The 18,543-nt window shown below is 38.7% G+C and overlaps 1 protein-coding gene across 6 annotated transcripts in view; it reads left to right on the top strand.

Moving 5' to 3' along the window:
• Window positions 1-18,543, top strand: part of LOC150099827 (semaphorin-1A-like) — a 405,107-nt gene that overhangs the window by 231,781 nt on the left and 154,783 nt on the right. For all 6 annotated transcript variants that reach the window (XM_090404329.1, XM_090404333.1, XM_090404331.1 and 3 more), the window contains exon 8: window positions 17,655-17,759. In XM_090404329.1, the coding sequence (XP_090260455.1) occupies window positions 17,655-17,759 (105 nt within the window). The remainder of the gene's footprint in view (window positions 1-17,654; window positions 17,760-18,543) is intronic.

Genomic DNA, 18,543 nt, shown 5'->3' with positions numbered 1-18,543 from the left:
ATTTTAGGATGAAGGGAGATATATATATATATATATATATATATATATATATATATATATATCTCCATCCTAAAATGAAAGCAGATTATTTAAACATGACCCATCTTTTCACAAAATGGTATGTATATGTAGAGAGCAATATTATTGGACTTTTGCAAAGTTATTTGATACATTATCACATAACAAATTTGGTGTATATAAGCTGCAGAAGATGGGATTGGATAATTAGATGGATCAAAAATTGGCTTTCTGAATTAATACCAGTGAGATGTGTATGATGCACTGTGTTGTAGAAAAGTAAGGTAAACAAGATTCTGTGCTTGAAGGTTCTGTTCTTGGGCCTCTGCTGTTTGCTATTTGTTAATTGATAGGATACTTCATGTGGATTGACTAGGAACCTCAAATGTTTTGTGATGGTGCAAAGGTAGGTAGAATTATATGGAATTCTGTTGAATATTTATATAAAGATTTGAATAGTTTTTAGCTTGGACAAGTAAGTGGGGGTGGATTGTAGTTTTAATATTAATAAATACAAATTGCTGCACTTTTGGGTGCAGAGATATAGGATTGCATGCTGCATTGATGGAGCTATGCTTCAGGAAGTGGATGGGATTTTGCAGTGGTAGTTGATGGTAGGCTGAAGTTTTGAGGGCATGTAGCAAAAAATGTGCACCTTAAATTTGGTCAGCTAGTTCTTATTGCAATGTGAAAACACTAGAGGATCCAAAGACAACTGACCAGAGCAGAACAGAACATAAGCTTGTCTTATGCTTACAGAAGACATAACTGAAGCCAGCCATAATTTCTTCACATTGAGACTCTGGATTGTTGGTCATGCAGTGGTTGAAGGAATGTGAATCATGTTGTTCAGTGGACAGAAGGAAAAGTGATATGATAGAGATCCAGTTAGCAAAAGGGTTTTACCAGAATATATATATATAATATAGAAGGTATTATAAAAAGAATGGAGGATGAGATGGGAAGAACAAATGGCCATCCTTGAAAATTGTGTAGATTGTAGGGAAGAAGGATGTGAGGAGTAGATCTTTTACAAGGAGAGTAGTGAGTGAAAATAATGCATTGTGAGAATTCAATTTTGAATGCAAGGAGTGTAAATAATTTCAAGCTTCAGTATGATAAACATGTTACTACTTATGCAGGCTTTCCATGAAGAGTACTGACTACTGAAAATTTCCTGTTAGTATTACTTGTATCTCTCCCATTGGTAGGGTTGGTGCACGGACGTGTGTGCGCGCACACACACAAAAATAAACTGTTGATCATAGAAATTAGCGACAAATGGATGCCTTTAAACTTTTAAAAGCTTGCTGAATCACAGATAATGGTTTAATTTACAGCAGCTGTTGGCAATTCCACTATGAAGAGCAGCCTTCTTCCCAAAACATAAGCTTGTCTTATGTTTACAGAAGACAATTTCCTATCATCCATAATGATAGGTTGTCAGATGTACCTCACAATGAGAAGCCAATCAGTCATCTTTGATCTCATTTTCAGTTATTTCCCATGATTCTTAACAGTAACCTAAATAGACATAGTGTATTGCATGCTTCAGGACATACATTATAACTCATTGTAAATTCATAATATACAAGATTCATTATGAAGCATACGATAAACAATTGCCTCTCCCTAATAAATTCTGAAGTCTAACTTTTTTAATTTCTATCTGGACATTATCTACTGTGATACTCTTTTCTTCCTCCTGCTTTTTTGCATGAGAGGCAATAAGTAGAGCATTCCTGTGGTCTGAACATAGGAGCATGTATCCCCATCAGATATCATGTAGGAAGATCAAGCTGACTTGATCACTTAATGACAGAAGCACATTTTTGCTTCTGTAGTGCATCTGCAAGGACAGTAACAATTGCTCTTTGAGAAAGACCTGAGTTTGAAATGTTTAGAAAAAAATCAAAACCTTCATGAAGTGAATTAGCTGGTTCTAAATAAAGATGTCATTTCTCTCCATACCATGAAACAGACATACACACTAAAGAATGCATTCAGTTGATACATCAGGTGTATTCTTTTATTCATTGAATGTATACACTTAGACTGGGTTACTTCATCTGTAATTCCTACTAGTATATTACAATTATTTTCATGATTATAAAATTTTCTTGCATGGTAAAGAAGTGGTGGAGATGATCCAGAGGCAAGTGACCAAGATGATGGATCTGTGAAATGATACTTAATATGGTTGAGAGTTTTGTGGGTTGCCAAAGTTGATTGAGAGACAGAAGAGAGAGGATATGATAGAAAGGAGGGGGGAAGGAAATAGGTCATCCCTGGAAAAATGACTAATTTTTTTGTTTGCAGTATAGTGTTACATGACCTCTGTGTTAGAAAAGAACAGTAGAACTTTAAGGCTCCTTAAGGATACTGGCAGGAGACAGTTAGAATATTTTGGATACATTGAAAGGATGGAAAGAGGACTACTCAGAACAGTAACAGAATGTAAAGTTCCTGGAAAAAGAGGAAGGAATAGACCATCAATGAGATGGATGGATGGTGTGTGTGTGTGTGGAATGACTGATCTTCAGAGAGTTGAGGCCTCCAGAAAAGCAAACAGGACTTCATGGCGAGGCCTGGTGTGGCACATCACCGAGCATCGGAGTGACCATACGGCATCTGTAGATGCCCAGTGAACATATTATTTGTGACACCTACTATACAACTCTGTCTCCACCACTACCCAACCTCTACTACCAATCAACTACATCAGCGCTAACTATCGCCCACCACCACAAGTATTTTTTGTCTGTAAATTGAGTCGCCTGAAAGGCTGATTTGTCTGTATGCAGGATGAAAAACCTGAGTTTCTTGGAGAAAAAACCCTGCTACCTCTGTATGAGATTGGCTAACTCACCTTTAATTGAAAAAGTCCATATAAAGATTCCTCCCTTCACGACGGGAATCGAACTCGGGCCATTTCCAATCAAAGGGCGCAATGTACCATTGTTCTTCAAATTGCGCTACAGAGGTGCTTAATTCAGTTTAAAAAATATAGTGTGGTGTAAGAGGTAGGTTGCTAGTTTTGTGAGTGTAAGTTAGTCATTGTGTTCAAGGAGAAGTTAGAGAAATAGTTTATGGATAGTGGGGCTCTCCTAGTGAGTCTTCACTCTTTGGAGGTTTCCAAGCAGTGATGATAATAAAATTGTCAAAGTTAACAATGTACCATCATCAAACATAGTGAGCTACTTGATAGCTCAAAAGACTCTTGAGGTATAAAATTTTCAATTTACTTAAAAAAAATTAAGATTTAGCATTGTTGCATGTCATCAATTATTCATGAGATAATTGATCATCTTAGTTACTTTACCATAGAACAGTCATTCACACTGTTAACATATTTTTTGAACTGCTAGCAAAAAAAACAATCATTGTTCCTCCATAGCACCAGGAAGGAATCTAAATGTCATTTTAATTACTGTCTATAAATGCACTTGAGAAGGAGGAGGGAGTTACCTTTTACTATTTCTGAAGACTGTTAGTACTAACTTTAGTTGAAAGGTTGTCATCTTTTTTTTTGTGTTCTAATACACACACACGGACAAAGAAATTAGCGCACCTGGAAGAAAACATGGCACAACGGCAGAACTAAGCAAATAGCTAGAGTGCGGGGTGGTATGCAAATGATCCAAGTTTGGTGCAATTGCGCATGTCCACACACCTTGCGGTGGCGCTGCAAACACGAACTGGCAGCCTTATAAAGCCGGCATATAGCCGATTAAAGCGAAAAGCACCGGCCGACGCAAGCTAGAGTACAGAGTAACAATAATGCTGGGTAGACACCAGAGACATCGATTTAAGCAACTTACGGACGTTGACAGAGGCATGATCATCGACCTGAAAACTGGAGGGTGGTCGGCATGCCATATAGGTATGGACATGAACCGTTCTGACCATACCGTCCGACAGTGTTGGGAGCTGTGGACACATTCCGGCAGTGCCACACAGCAGAGCGGTACCGGTAGGATCAGGAGGACCAACACTAGAGGATCAAACGATCATGCAGCAAGCACAGAGGGATCCCACGATGACCCGGTCCACTATACAGACAGATGTAGGGCTCCTGTGTGCCTACGAACCATTTCCCGACGCCTCATGGAGGCAAATCTACGATCCCAGCGTCCCTTACGTGTGCTCCTATTAACCCCACAACATCGCCAACTTCGTTTGCAGTGGTGCCAGGCGAGAGCAACATGGAACGGCACAGACTGGCAACGTGTGGTCTTCAGCGATGATTGCCGCTTCATCTTGGGGACAGATGATCATCATGTCCGGGTGTGGAGGACCCCTTCTCAAGGACACCATCCCAACCTCGCTATAGAGTGCCACACCTTCTGCACTACAAGCATTATGGTCTGGGGAGCCATAACCTGTGATAGCCAATCACCTCTCATAGTGGTATGTGGCACATTGATGGGGCATCGGTATGTGGATGACATCCTACAGCCCCACATTCTCCCATTCCTCGCTGGGATACCAGGAGCACTATACCAGCAGGATAATGCCACTCCGCACACGACTCAGGTTGCCCAGACCTGCCTACGTCATGTACAGACACTTCCATGGCCTGCCCACTCCCCAGACTTGTCCCCTATTGAGCATGTTTGGGAGCAGCTGAAACGCCAGCTCCCACCGTGCCGCAATATCTGGGATTTGGAGCACAGCATCCATCATGTGTGGGCCAGTCTGCCGCAGGAAGGACAACATCGGGCATCTGTTTGCCACTATGCCGGACTGTATTGCAGCATGTAATGCCGCACGAGGTGGTGTAGTGGGCTATTGATGATGACCGGATTGCTTACCACAGATCCCTTTGTAATTGTCCTTCAGCTCTGTTTTTGCCATCATGTGCATCAGTCACCTGTATCATTACACCAATAAAATTTCAGTTGAATCCTGTGCTTCTTTCTTGGTGCACTAATTTCTTTGTCCGTGTGTGTGTGTACATAGTTTACACTAATTGCATCTTATTCTTGTATCGACTTGTACAAGACTGAGATATTAACTGATAGAACCATTGGAGAGTACAAAATGAATTAAGCATGTTTGATTAAATGTCATGGAAATAATATTGCTGCAAGCCATTGAACCATGTCACAAGTATGGACATTATGCCATGAGTTTTTTATGTTGGGCCCCATATATGAGAGGTTGGCTGGTTAACCTATAGTAGTGGCATGGGAAAGGAGGAACTTGTTGACATTCGATTTGAAACCCTGTATATTGTATTCCTTGGTAAATACCTCGGGGAAGACTGTTCCACAGTACAGCAGTAGCAGGGATGAAGGAGGAGGAAAAGAAGCTTGTTCTGTGGGTTTCAAGGTGTACTGTGAAGGGATATTGGAAGGTGGCTGTATGTGTTCCAATGGGTTTAGTACAGAGGGGGGGGAATTATTGGTGTTGTTTCCATTTTCCATTAAAATATTTGTAGAATATACAAATTGCAGAGACTCATTGTCTATGTGAAAGTGGGGGGAGTGAGTCGGTAAGAGATGGATCATTTATCAGTCTAATTGCTCTCTGTTTTGAGGGAGCTTTTTGGAGCCACACTCCAAATGTGAGAACAGTTCGATAGTGCAACAGAAAGCCTAGTTTTTTGGAAGCTGAGGATGCAATGGTTGTGATGTGCTTATGCCAGGAGAGGCCTGATGTCATGGTAATTCCGAGAAGAGAAATTTCATCTTGTCTGGGGATTTGAGTGTTATCAAAAATAATACTGAGGGAGAATGGTTCTTTTTTGTGGGTAATAAGACAGAACTGGGTTTTACAAGCACTGAAGTTGACGAGGTTATCTGAGCCCCATCGGAGGATGTTTTGGAGGTCTGTGTTAAGGGAAGTTGTGGTTGATGTTTTCTGTAGGTTGAAGTGAGTTGTGTTGGGTAAGGTTTATCAAATGAAAGGGAGGAGTGCAATGTGCTGTCACCTACAAAACTGTGTATTGGGTTGGAGGTCAACTGGAGTAGGTCATTGATGTATAGAAGAAAGAGGGTCGGTGAGAGAACTGAACCTTGTGGGACCCCAGCATTAGTTGGATAGTGGGAGGACAGGGAGCCATCTACTATTACACATAGTGTGCGTCCAGACAGGAAGATGGCAATTCATCTGCAGAAGTCCTGAGCAGTCCAAATGATGGAAGTTTGCTTAGTAAGCCTTTCTGCCAGACTCTGTCAAAGGCTTTAGAGATATCGAGTGCAACTACTTGGGATTCGCCACATTTTTCCGTGGTATATGTCCAGAGATGGGTGATATATGAGAGCAAGTCACCTGTTGATTGGCATCGACAGAATCCGTACTGGTGGTCGCTTAATAGCTGGGTACCTTCAAGGTATAGTAGTAGTTGAGAATTGATGGGTTTCTCCATCGCTTTAGATAGGATTGAGGTGAGTGAGATAGGGCAGTACTTAGATGGCAGCGATTTGTCTCCCTCTTTGGGAATGGGTTGAATATAGGCCAATTTCCAGGCTTTGGGATATATATATATTTATACACACACACACACACACACACACACGCCAGTGGAGTAAGATAGTGTGTACAGACAGCATAGGATAGGAGTCACGACAATTGGAGGAATGCCATCAGGGCCAGGGGCTTTTTTGTGTGTCTTATTTTGATGTTTATGATCTCTTTCTGGCAAAAGGATACAGGGGCATTGTATGTTGGGAAGTTGGAATGGCTGGAGGGCATTTGTCATTGTCGGTTATGCGTGCATTGCAGGCAAAGTGTGAATCCAGGAGATTAGCTTTTTCTGTGGGTGATGTTGCAATTGAGCCATCTGGGTATGATAGGGGTGGGATTATTGTAGGGCAAAAGTTGCAACCAATTGCTTTGGCAAGAGACCAAAAGGCATGGCTGCCACTAGGAGAGGCTGCAAGTTTCCTGCCTTTTGCCCGTTCAAATTCTGTTTTGGAAACATTGATAATTTTTTTGCATCAGTTTCAGGCTTCAGTATAGGCACTGAAGGAAGATGGAGTTTTTAATTTGAGCCAGCTATGGTATGCATGGTTTTTCATTAGTACAGCCTTGGCACATCTTTTGGAGAACCAGGGTTTGGATAGGGGACGGCAGTTCAGAGTGATGTGGGGAATGTATGTTATCATGCCAGTGAGGATTACTTTTGTTATGTGTTCGGGGCATATGTTTGGATTGGAAGACTGCAAACAATAGTCCAACCATGGGAATGAAGCATAGTAGTCTTGGAGGCTGTCCCATTTGGCACTGTTATAATGCCAGACTACTCTTGTGCAGGTGTGACTGTGTAAGCGTTGTTGCATGGGGCAGGAGATGAGCACTAGGTTGTGGTCAGAATTACCAATAACCCTTACCACTACGGTGAATGTAGTGAACCCTAGGGAGCTCACTACATTCACTGTATATTTGGAAGGGTTATTGATAAGGAAGAGATCTAGGGTATTTGGGCAGTGATTTGGGTTATCTGGTATTCTGGTCAGCTTGTGAACTATTTTTGTAAGGTCGTTGGTGATGGCAAATATTATTTCAGTGTCTCTGCCTGCAGGATCTGTATAACTGGAAGAGGAAAGCCAGTTGGTGTTATGGACATTAAAATTACCTAGGAGGAGGATTTCACTATTAGGATAGTGGGACTGGAGGAAATCAACTTTGGAGGAGAGGAAAGTAAAGAGCTCGGTGTAGTTTGTGGTATTGGTAGAGAAATAGACAGCAGATGAACTTTACTGAGTGGGGAGGGATATTTTTGGTCAAAGGTGGGCGATTCTAGGTTAGGTGCCCTCTAGCAGGCGATGTCAAAGCGGATATATCCACACACACCACCCTTGGGTCGAAAGGAGTTAAATAGTGAATAGTTTGGATGGTCGAAATGAATGGTGCTGGGGGAAGGCGAAATTTGAGTTTAGATGATAGTGAACGCTATTAAGGTTGGAGTTGAGACCACGGATGTTGGTGTAGTGGATATGCAAGGGTCTGTGGGGCATGGCTTTGACTGCAAGGGTCTTGCATGTTTCTTATGCAGTGCCTGCATACTAGTTTCCTTGGTGGATACTAGTGGCATTACTTGGCTTTTGCACTAGTTTGGTCTGTTTGTAGTCTATGGTCCAGTTGTTGTCAATATTTTTGTGTTTTTCTTCTAGCTGTCTTCGGAGTTGGCGTCTTTTTGTTCAAAGGTTAAGTCAGGTCGAGAACCCACACGCGATTGGGGGCAACTGTCTGTTAGCTTGCTATTTATCGCCGTTATTAATTTGGAAGTGTTTGGTGGTGTATCACAGATCACTTTCATGAGATGTGGAAAGTTCGTTCTGTCCTTTATTTTGTTTATGGGACTGAAGCGATGACATTTGATGATATTCCTGGGATCGAAGTTGCATTCACCTGCTAGTTTGCTAACTTCTTTTAAAGATTTACCGTTTTCCTCTGGAAAGTTATAGAATAACGCCATTGGGTCTCCTGTTTTTGGCCTCGAGTGACGAGTGTACTGTTGATGCGATTAAATCGCGAAGTTCATTAGTGGGTACAGATGCACTTGTGATCAGCTGCTGGTCGTCGAGCATCTCAAGCTTTGTTTCCAACTTTTGGATTTTGGACGAAAAAGTATCTATCATGTTATTAAGGTGTTGTTTGAGATTTTCAACTCGTTTGCCTAGGTTCAGCTGCTGTTTAACAGAAGGAAGGCACATCGAACAGAAAAAAGGCTGGTTCAGTTCGATAAAAAGCTTGAGTGCCGATTCATCTATTTTTGCACAGGAAGTATGTAGCCAGTTGCAACAGAAATCACACGATATACTTTTTTTCCTTTTGGTAACTTCAGTTTCGCAACTGCGACACTTTGTATTGTCTTTCAGTTTATTGGCTATCGACTGTGCTATGCTGACGGGACTAGAAGTAATCTTTTGTTGTTGGCCTTTGTTGCCGCATCTTTACCTCACATGGTAGGCATATCGGGCTCTTTCACGTGGCTGTTTTTTTAATTGAAAAATAACTGATATGAAGGACTACGGGTACTTAACAGTTGTGTAGAAGTAACTGGCTCCTTAATGCCCTCTGTATTCCGTTTACTGGCTATTTTGCACAAAAACGATATTTGCAATTGCGATAAAATTCAGGAGCATAAGTTTAACGAAACTTATTCACAGACACCACCCTATCGGAAAAAATGTTTTTCCCATTAAATGGGTTTAGGGCCTAATCAGGATACCACATAATAAGCTGATATTTATGTTGCAGCACATGGGTTTAGATGGCAGGTTAGTGAACTGGATTCAGTATTGGCTGTCTAATAGGTATCAGAGTTATGTATGGGGGAGTAGGCAATATCAAGGAGGCACAGGGCTCAGTACTGGACCTGTTTGTTTAACTTCTATATCAGTGACATTGTCAGTGGATTGCAAGGAGATATTCAGTTGTTTGCAGATGTTGTGAAGTTAGGAAGGGTTATTAATAGTGCAGATGTGGTTGCCTGCAGGAGGATTTGAATAAATTGGACATATAGGCAATGATCCCTTGCCTCCCCAACTTCCTCCAGTATGGAGGAAGTTGGGGAGGCAAGGGATCAGGGGATGATTTATAGAAACCTGAAATTCAGAGAACATATTTCAAAGTATGAAAGTAACCCAAAGGATTGCTGCAATACTGAGGATGCTGACACGAAGAGATAAGAGTTGTCATTCCATTGTATAAAACCCTGATCAGACCACAGTTGGACTATTGTTCTCATAATTGTTCCCCACAGTTAGCCTAGTGGCTGTGTGCTTCACAACCATATGCCTGGGGAAGGAGTGTCCTAGGTTTGATTCCTGTTGGAGATGTGAGGAGCTGAAGGATCTTCCTCAGCCATAGCAAAGTTAGTTGGTCTTGGATGTTGGACAGTAGGGTTTTTTTTTATAATTTCCACTATCTAATGACTGAATTTTTTTCACATTAGGATAATGGATTGCAACTAGTGCATTCTGAATATTGTCTATACATTGACATGAACAAGCCTGCACTCTTGCTTAGATATTAGTTCTGTTATGTTTGAAAATTGAAATCTTGCAAGCATACCTCAGATGAACTCATATCTTCTGTGTGTAGTGGATAAATTTCTACAACAGTGCCAGACAGCCACCACCCCTTTAGTAGTAGGCATATCAAAAGCCTACACCAAACATTCTAATTACCCTAGACAACATTGCGCAATACATCAAATCCCTTCTGCCTTAGTACGCACACCACTATTTTATATCTATTAGCTACCAGTATCTCTGATTCCTCTCAGGGATACCAAGACAAACAAGTCAACTTGTTTATTTCCATTTGACCAATATTTCATTTGGTTGCCTTTATTCATCCTTTTAATGCACAATATCTTCTTTCTATTCCTTTCTTTTAGAGTTACATGGTGATCATCATTCATTTTAAAAATTTATGGAATTTACAACAGTGTTAAAAAAAAAAAAAAAAAACTTATTATCCCGACGTTTCTGTCTTCACATTAAGATCATCATCTGGAGCATACATCAATATACAAGACAAGCTGAGTTACATTATTAACTGTAAGCTAAAGAAACAATGATTTGATCACTTGTTATTCTACTGGCATGACCGCTAGTGAAAAAATAAATAAAAATTTTACATCAAGCTAAATTCTATTTATGATGATAGGAATAAACATTCTTTCAGATGATTTTCTTTCAGAAACAATGATGTTCTATTCTTAGTATTACAATTCTTATTTTTGCTTTTAAGATACTGAATTTTCTACAGTCCTGTTTATAGTTGCTCTTAGTGAGGAACGTTCCACACTAAGAACAACTCACTGGGTCGAATATATACCTTTCATATGTTTGGGATTTTTAGACCATTATTGTTCAGATTGGGGTGGTTGATAATAATCTCACATGCTTCCTTAAATTTCCGTTCATACCATGTTTTAGTGTGATGTAGACAGCTAGTGCTTTTCCAGTCAACTCTGTGTAAGGAATTCAGGGCATGATGAGAAAGGCCAGCTTCACCATGATTATTATATTTAATGTGTCGTTTATGTTCTTTTTGTCTGATAGGAATTGTGCGTGCTGTTTCTCCTATATATGGTATGTTGCAAGTACAATAAATCTAGTATTCTCTAGGGTGGGTTAGTGGAGGGAGTGGGTCTTTGGATGAGTTGAGTAAACTTTTTAATTTTGCAGGAGGTTTAAAGGTGGCTTTAAAGTTGTATTTTCATAGCACTCTGTTTATTTTGTCTGATCTTCCTTTAATGTAGGGAATGGTTATAGTTTTACTGTAGTCTGGTTTGTCTTTGTTTTTCATTGAGGTTTTGTAGAGAATTTTGTTAATAGTGTTTTGCTGTATCAGTTTTTTTTTGGAAAGTATTAAAGATAATTTTAAATTCGCCTTTTAGTGCCTGTTCATTGGAACAGATCGCCTGCGCCCTCTTTTTTAGCGTGTTGATGACACCTAGTTTTTGTGTTGGGTGGTGGTAGGAGTGTATGTGTATATATTGTCCCGTATGTGTCGGTTTCCGGTAAACAGTTAAGGAAAGATTGCCAGAGGGAAGGCGTGTGACAAGTGTATCCAGAAACAGAAGTATGTTGTGTTTTTCAATTTCAGTTGTGAATTGTATGCATTTGTGTTGTTTGTTTAGGTGGCTAAGGAATGTGGCTAATGTCTCGTGCCATGGGACCAGATCGCAAAAAACATCGTCAAAGTATCTAAGCCAGACTTTGGGTTTTAAAGGGGAGAAACCTAAGGCAAGTTGCTCAAAATGTTTCCATGTAAAAGTTAGCAATAGGGGGGATAATGGTGAGCCCATGGTTGTGCCTTCTCTTTGTAAGTAGAAGGTGTCTTGCCATACAAAATAACCCGACCGTAATACATGCACAAAGAGCACTGTGATATCTGGAGGGAAGTTGTTCTGTGGGAGAAGGATTGTGTCATTGATTGGGACATTCGTGAAGAAGGAAGAGACGTCAAAACTGACTAATAAATCATCTTTTTCTAATGTAATGTCTTTGGTGTTTATGAAGTGTTGTGTGTTTTTGATATAGGAGGGAGAATGACCTACCAAATTGGTAAGATCACAAAATTATTCCCATCTATTATATTCAAGGTACATCAGAAAAGATACCTAAAGTTCTCAACAAATATAAACTCCATCCACTTTCATGCCATACATCTAAGCAACCTCCATTTTTCTTGCACATCCACCCTTTGTGTGTATGTATTTCAAGACTGGCATACAGTTCTCTGGACATTCTTCACAGAAGATTAAATGGAAGAAGACGGCTACATAGAATTTGCTGTAAGTCTTCATCTGTCCCTGGAGGATAGGATGCATTATTATTATTGCATAGCACCTCCAGGGAGTCCAAAGATTCATCGAGAGAGGGTACCTGCTCTACAACTCTCAGTCTCCATCACTCCACTACCTTCATAATCTACACCAGCGCCATCTATTGCTGACCACCACTATTTTCACAGACAATCACAAACATCCATGCCCACAGCAGGATTTGAACCCACAGCCTTTTAGCTAGAGAGCAGATACGCTAACCACTCAGCTAATCAGGCCATTGTTAGGACTTTAGTTCCTTTTCAGTTACAATTTGAATTGTTTATGCAACTAAGTGCTGTAATTTGTTATTTTGTGCACTTAGAATGCTGGTTGGAAATCAGACTTAGCAAGTTCAATAAATTATTTTCCTCTGATATTTATACTATTAGTACTTATGAAAAATATGTATTCAATTCCTGATCCCACTACCTTAACAACTGCAGACATACAGCAGCAGTTGTCTTAAATCACTTTTGTGCAAGAAGGATTATAAGGAACAGTCTGTTAGAAGTGTTGAAACCTCATATTTGGATTTTTTTAGTCTGTTTCAGTATTTGTTTTTAAATTTACAAATGTGGCAAAAGCAAACTTTGGTGGTCTTAGGAAATATTAGTATTTTCAGTTCTGTATTTGAGATTCAGGAATTCACATATTAGGCACAACAAGAAGTCAGCGAATTTCTTTAAACATAGTTTCAGCAAACCATAATAAATGAAGCTCTTATCAGGACATAGTCATTATACCATGTTCTTTCAATGAAAAATTTAATTTTTTGATTTAATCAAATGGAGTTTCAGTCTAATTATTGGTAGATTCTGCAGTAGAAAAATATAATCTTAGATTAGCTTTTGAAGGCTTTAAGATTTTTTTCATGGCTTCAAGGTAAAATTTTTTGGTAGTTCTTCAGAGGTATAGATTATTTAACAGAGGACATTGATTTTTTATCTGTTTAAGGCATTGAAGTGAGTTCATATTTTTTAAAAATGCTAATACTTTTCATCAACGTTTATGCATGTATAGGAAACTTTTTTTTCTGGCATGCTTAAATTAAATAATTTTGAACGGTTAAACATGTCTACTAAACAAGCCAAAATAATTAACCAGTTGAATTCATCAAGTTTATGGGTCAGTGGGAAAGTCTTATCTAGTAGAAATAATTGCTTGCCTAGGATTTTGATATGGAAGAGTCAGTGTGTTTCAGAATGTTGCAACCCTGAGAACAGGCATGGCATGCAATTATCACCAGCTGAACACATGCATTTAACAGATAAAATACACTGATTATTAAGATTATATTAGTATATGCAATTCTTAATATATTTTTTTTTATTTGTATTCCACATTTTTCCATTTTTCCCCCTTATTTCTTTTGTTATTTCATCCATCACTAAATAAGTTGGAACTTGAAGAATCATGTTGCCTAATTCCTTAGTTCATTTCAATTTCTTCAGCTCATTGGATAATTAGCAACAAGGATTCTTCAATCATACTGTCGAAGAAAGAGCATATTGTTTATTATACGTACAATTATTTTTGTGCTTAGTGCACAGCAGATTGATTCCTCTGTAGTTCTCTGCATTTGTCCCATCTCCTTTCTTAAAGATTGGTATTGTTAAGATCTTTTGTTAATTGTTTTCTCTCCATATTATTATTCAGACCTCCATGGAATCGAGACTCATCATGGGAGGTCGTTTTTAGGAAACAGTTTCTCATACCACTCCTTGAACTCGTTGACCGTTCTTGCTCTAATCACTCTTTCAGGCAATGCATTCCACAGTTCAACCCCCCTCCATGCAAAGAAACCTCTCTTCACCCTCTTTCTCACAGCTTCCTTTTGTAACCTCCAGGGATGGCCCCCTTGTCATCACTCCTTTCTGCTGTTCCACCAAGTGAAAGAACTCCCAAATGTCTCCCCTGTAACTGCCTCTCAACAATTTAAAAGTCTTGATCATATCATCACTCCTTCTATTCCACCAAACTCGGCAGTCCACATTCCGTCAGTCGATCCTCGTAACTGGCATTGTACAGTCCTGAAACCATCTTTGTTATCCCCCCTCTGTACTCTTCCCACAGTTAATTTATCCCCTTCAAATCCTGGTGACCAAATCTAAGAACAATAGCCTAAATGTGGTCTGATCAGGGTATTATCTCTGCAGGTCAGTCTTTCTCAGTATTGCAACAATCCTCTGGGTTACCTTCACCACCTTTGCAATATGCTCCCTGAATTTCAGTTTTCTATCAATCATCACCCCCCCATATCTCTTGTCTCCCCCTACTTGCTCCAGTATAGCTCCTCCAATGAAGTATACACTCTCCCATCGATGGATCCCAAACTTAAGACCTTACATTTTGCTGCATTAAACCGATACCCTCATTCATTTGCCCATCTGTCTAGTTTATTCAAATCCTCTTGTAGGGCTGCCACATCTGCACTGTTACTGATAACCCTTCCCAGCTTCACGTCATCTGCAAACAACTGAATATCCCCTTGCAATCCATTGACAAGGTCATTGATATAAAGGCTGAACAATACAGGTCTCAGTACTGAGCCCTGTGGAACCCCACTTGTAACCTTCTGCTTCCTTGATATTGCCCCACCACACACAACTCTCTGATACCTATCAGACAGCCAATCCTGAATCCATTGGACTAACCCAACATTTAAACCTATGTGCTGCAACTTAAATATCAGCTTATCATGTGGCACCCTGTCAAATGCCTTTGCAAAATCCAAAAAAATGGCAGTATATGCCTTTCTCTCATCAACTGCTCTTGTCACTTTATTATAAGACAATCATATTACTAAAGCAAGAGTGCCCCTTAACAAATCCATGTTGATTCTCACAGATAACATTACCCTCATATGCCCAACACTGTATATAGTACTTCAATTTCTCCAAGACCTTAACTACTGATGACACAAACTGGCCTATCATTAGACACTTCCAGTCTGCTACTGCCCTTGTGCAGCGGCACTATCTTACCCTCCTTTCATTCTTTGGGTACCTTTCCCTCAGCCAGACTTTTACTGAAGAGCCAGCTCAATGGAGCTGTCAGTTCTTTAGAACATTCTCTCAAAACCTGTGGTGAAATACCATCTAGTCCCACAGCTTTACTGGTATCCAGAGTACTCAGTATTTGGAACACACTCTCTTCTTGCACCTCTAAACCCTGAACCTGCCATATCCCTCTAATATTAAAACCTTCTTCTCCAGGATGAAATACTCCAATAAAGTGCCAATTGAACAACTCCACTATGTCCTCTGCATCAGTCACTCTATTCCAATTTTTATTCTGCAATATCATTCTTCCACAATCATTTCTCCTCCTACTGGACACATAACTAAATTCCCTAGGATTTTCTTTGGATCTTAGTGCCCAATCTTTCTCATATTCCAATTTTGCCTTCTTCACCATTCTGGTCACTCTCCTGGCCTGTGTCTTATATTCTTCATGTATCTACCCTCCACCCTGCTTATATCTCTTTCATAATCTCTTTTTCAACTGCAGTTCCTGTTTGATATTGTTTGTCATCCACTTTACACCAAATTGTGTCTGCTTCTTCACTCGTGGAACAGCTTACTATTGCTGCTAACAAATATTCCTTCACAATATCCCAAGCACTAATGATATCCTAGCCTTCCAATTCTGCCCTCCATGAAACTGCCCCTAGTTGATACCTAAGACTATTATAATCACCTGCCTTATAATTCCACATATGTTCCCTTTTCTTTAATACACCTGCATGGCTATTCATCTTCCAAGTCAAAACCACATATTTTAATAGGCTTATTTTCTATTTAGTTCATGTTAGAGGTTAATGGAATATTAACAGCACTGAGAAAGGATTAAAACTAATTTTAATACTTCCAGTATTTCGTCTCCGTCACAGAGACATCTTCGAGGATTACAAAAACTTTTTGTAACAACACACACAAATACAACACAAAGCGAAACTGAAGTCCTATCTAGGTGGTGCTCCCTCTTATGGGCATTTGCAGGTGGCTTTGGATGTAAAGAGGGATCTCTGATAATTAAAGTTTCCCAAATTTTTGCAAGTTTAATGCAACCATATTTGTTTAAATTAGGTTGATTCCTGAGTGCAGATGCAGATTCAAAACTTTAATTATCAGAGATCCCTCTTTACATCCCAGGCCACCAGCAAATGCCCATAGAGGGTGCACCACCTAGATAGGACTTTAGTTTCACTTTGTATTGTATTTGTGTGTTGTTAGAAAAAGTTTTTGTAATCCCCGAAGATGTCTCTGTGACGGAAACAAAATATTGGAAGTATTAAAATTAGTTTTAATCTTTTCTCAGGACTGTTAATATTCCATTAAATTAAACCTCTAACATGAATTCTTCACAGCACTTAAGCCTCAACACATTTTTTCTATTTAATTCTTTAAGAGTTTGTTCAACATCTTTTTCTCTTATTTAAAAAATTTCATTATTCTTCATATTTTATTATATTATCTTTATTCTTTTCTGTGTCTTGATTTTCAAAGCATTCTTTCCATTTATCCAATCCAATATGTGTTAGTTTTATACTTTCATTTAGTTCTTTCTTTTGAGTTCGTATTATTCTCTAGATTCTTCTTCTTTGAATACTATAAAAATCATCTTCTAATTCTTTGAAGACTTGTTATTCCAATATTCCTGTTTAATTTTCTTTATCTCACCATTTCTTTCATAAATGCTTAAAGGGGTTTTGTTTAGTGTATGTGATAAATTAAATAACATTGAGAGAAAAAAAAAACACTTCAATTTTTCACAGGATAGTTGGCAACAGGAGTGTGCATTATAAAGACTTATGCTCATTAATGTAGTTAGAAACTGGCTACCGTGTGCATGGCAATATGACATTTTATAGCTAAAAGTAAAATCTGAAGTTAAACATAGTCAAAGTCAAAACCTTCATTCAGACTGCATTTTGCAATGAATTAAGTTCAGCCTTTATATCTGAATGCAGTATTTGAATGCAATATTAATAGTATATCAAAAATATATTAAAATACCTTGCATGAGATGTTTAACAGTTGCATCTTCAAGTTATCAGGTCATTTGAGCAGCATCTTGATATTTTCTTTAAAGATGATTGACATGAAAATTAAATTTTGAATGAATTATTTTTAAGATGCTAAAATTCCCTACTACTTCTAGATCTGATGTATTCTCATCAGATGAAGTCTAAATTTTTTCAATATTTTAAAGAACAGCTTCCAGACTTTTTTTTTATGATCATTTCAAGCATATTTTGGAAACAAATGTTACATGATTTTACTAATACATGAAATTAAATTCATGTTAAAATGTTAATTTCAAGTTCTACCATTTTCAGAAGAAGACCTTTATGTGGCAACAGTAGCTCAATTTACTGGTGCTGATCCCTTAATTTATAGAGAACCCCTGAGAACTGAGCAGTTTAACTGGCAACATTTAAATGGTAAGTACAAAGTCTTTTGTACTCTGTAAGTAGTAGTCTTGTAAATCAATCATGTGTAATAAAGTAGGATTTTTAATGTTATGTGATTTAAGATTAGTTCCTTCACTGGACAGTTGGCAATGGCAGAGTTTGTAAATTCCAGTTTCATGTTAAGTAAGCTTAGTTTCTCTATTATATGGACAAGGCAAACTTTCCTCTTGCAAAACATTGTCTCTTGAACATGCTTCAACAGACTAAAAGACTAAAGAGGCAAACAGCTAATTATTACCTTTCTTTATTACAAACGGGCTAGTTTACAAGTCAAGTAACTTTGCAGTAACAGGTCACTGTGCCTAATAATAAAAAAAGGAAGATGGGATGATTTAAGAATGTAGTTTAAAATGAGAAAAATAAACCCTTTAACACTGTATTTTCTGAAGCACAGCTACTCATTTTCAGAGCTGTTACTATATTAGTATTATCACATCTGATATGGAGTCATCAGACTTATCATGAGGGATTCATTCATCAAAACCTTAAAATTCTTAAATGTTCCCTGCATTCACAATATGTTCTGGTGGTGTTCCATTTACTCAATTCTCCATGTTAAAAAATCTACTCCATTTAACCTTCTTTGCCATAAGTCATGCCTCTTACATGACTTCCAGGTGTTGCCATTAGTTCTTCTCCTCTCACTTTCTATTCTTTTAATAATCCTATATGTATTAATCTGATAAATTTCCCTCACTAACTTAAACATTTCTATCATATCATCTCTTTTCCTTCTATCCACTAAATTGTAATT

The sequence above is a fragment of the Typopeltis vanoorti genome, chromosome 14 (genome assembly GCF_054136105.1).
Source record: "Typopeltis vanoorti isolate ZY-2024b chromosome 14, IOZ_Tvanoo_1.0, whole genome shotgun sequence".
Taxonomy (NCBI): Eukaryota; Metazoa; Arthropoda; class Arachnida; order Uropygi; family Thelyphonidae; genus Typopeltis; species Typopeltis vanoorti.
Note: the sequence above shows the minus strand (reverse complement) of the source record. Positions and strands in the feature narration are given on the sequence as shown.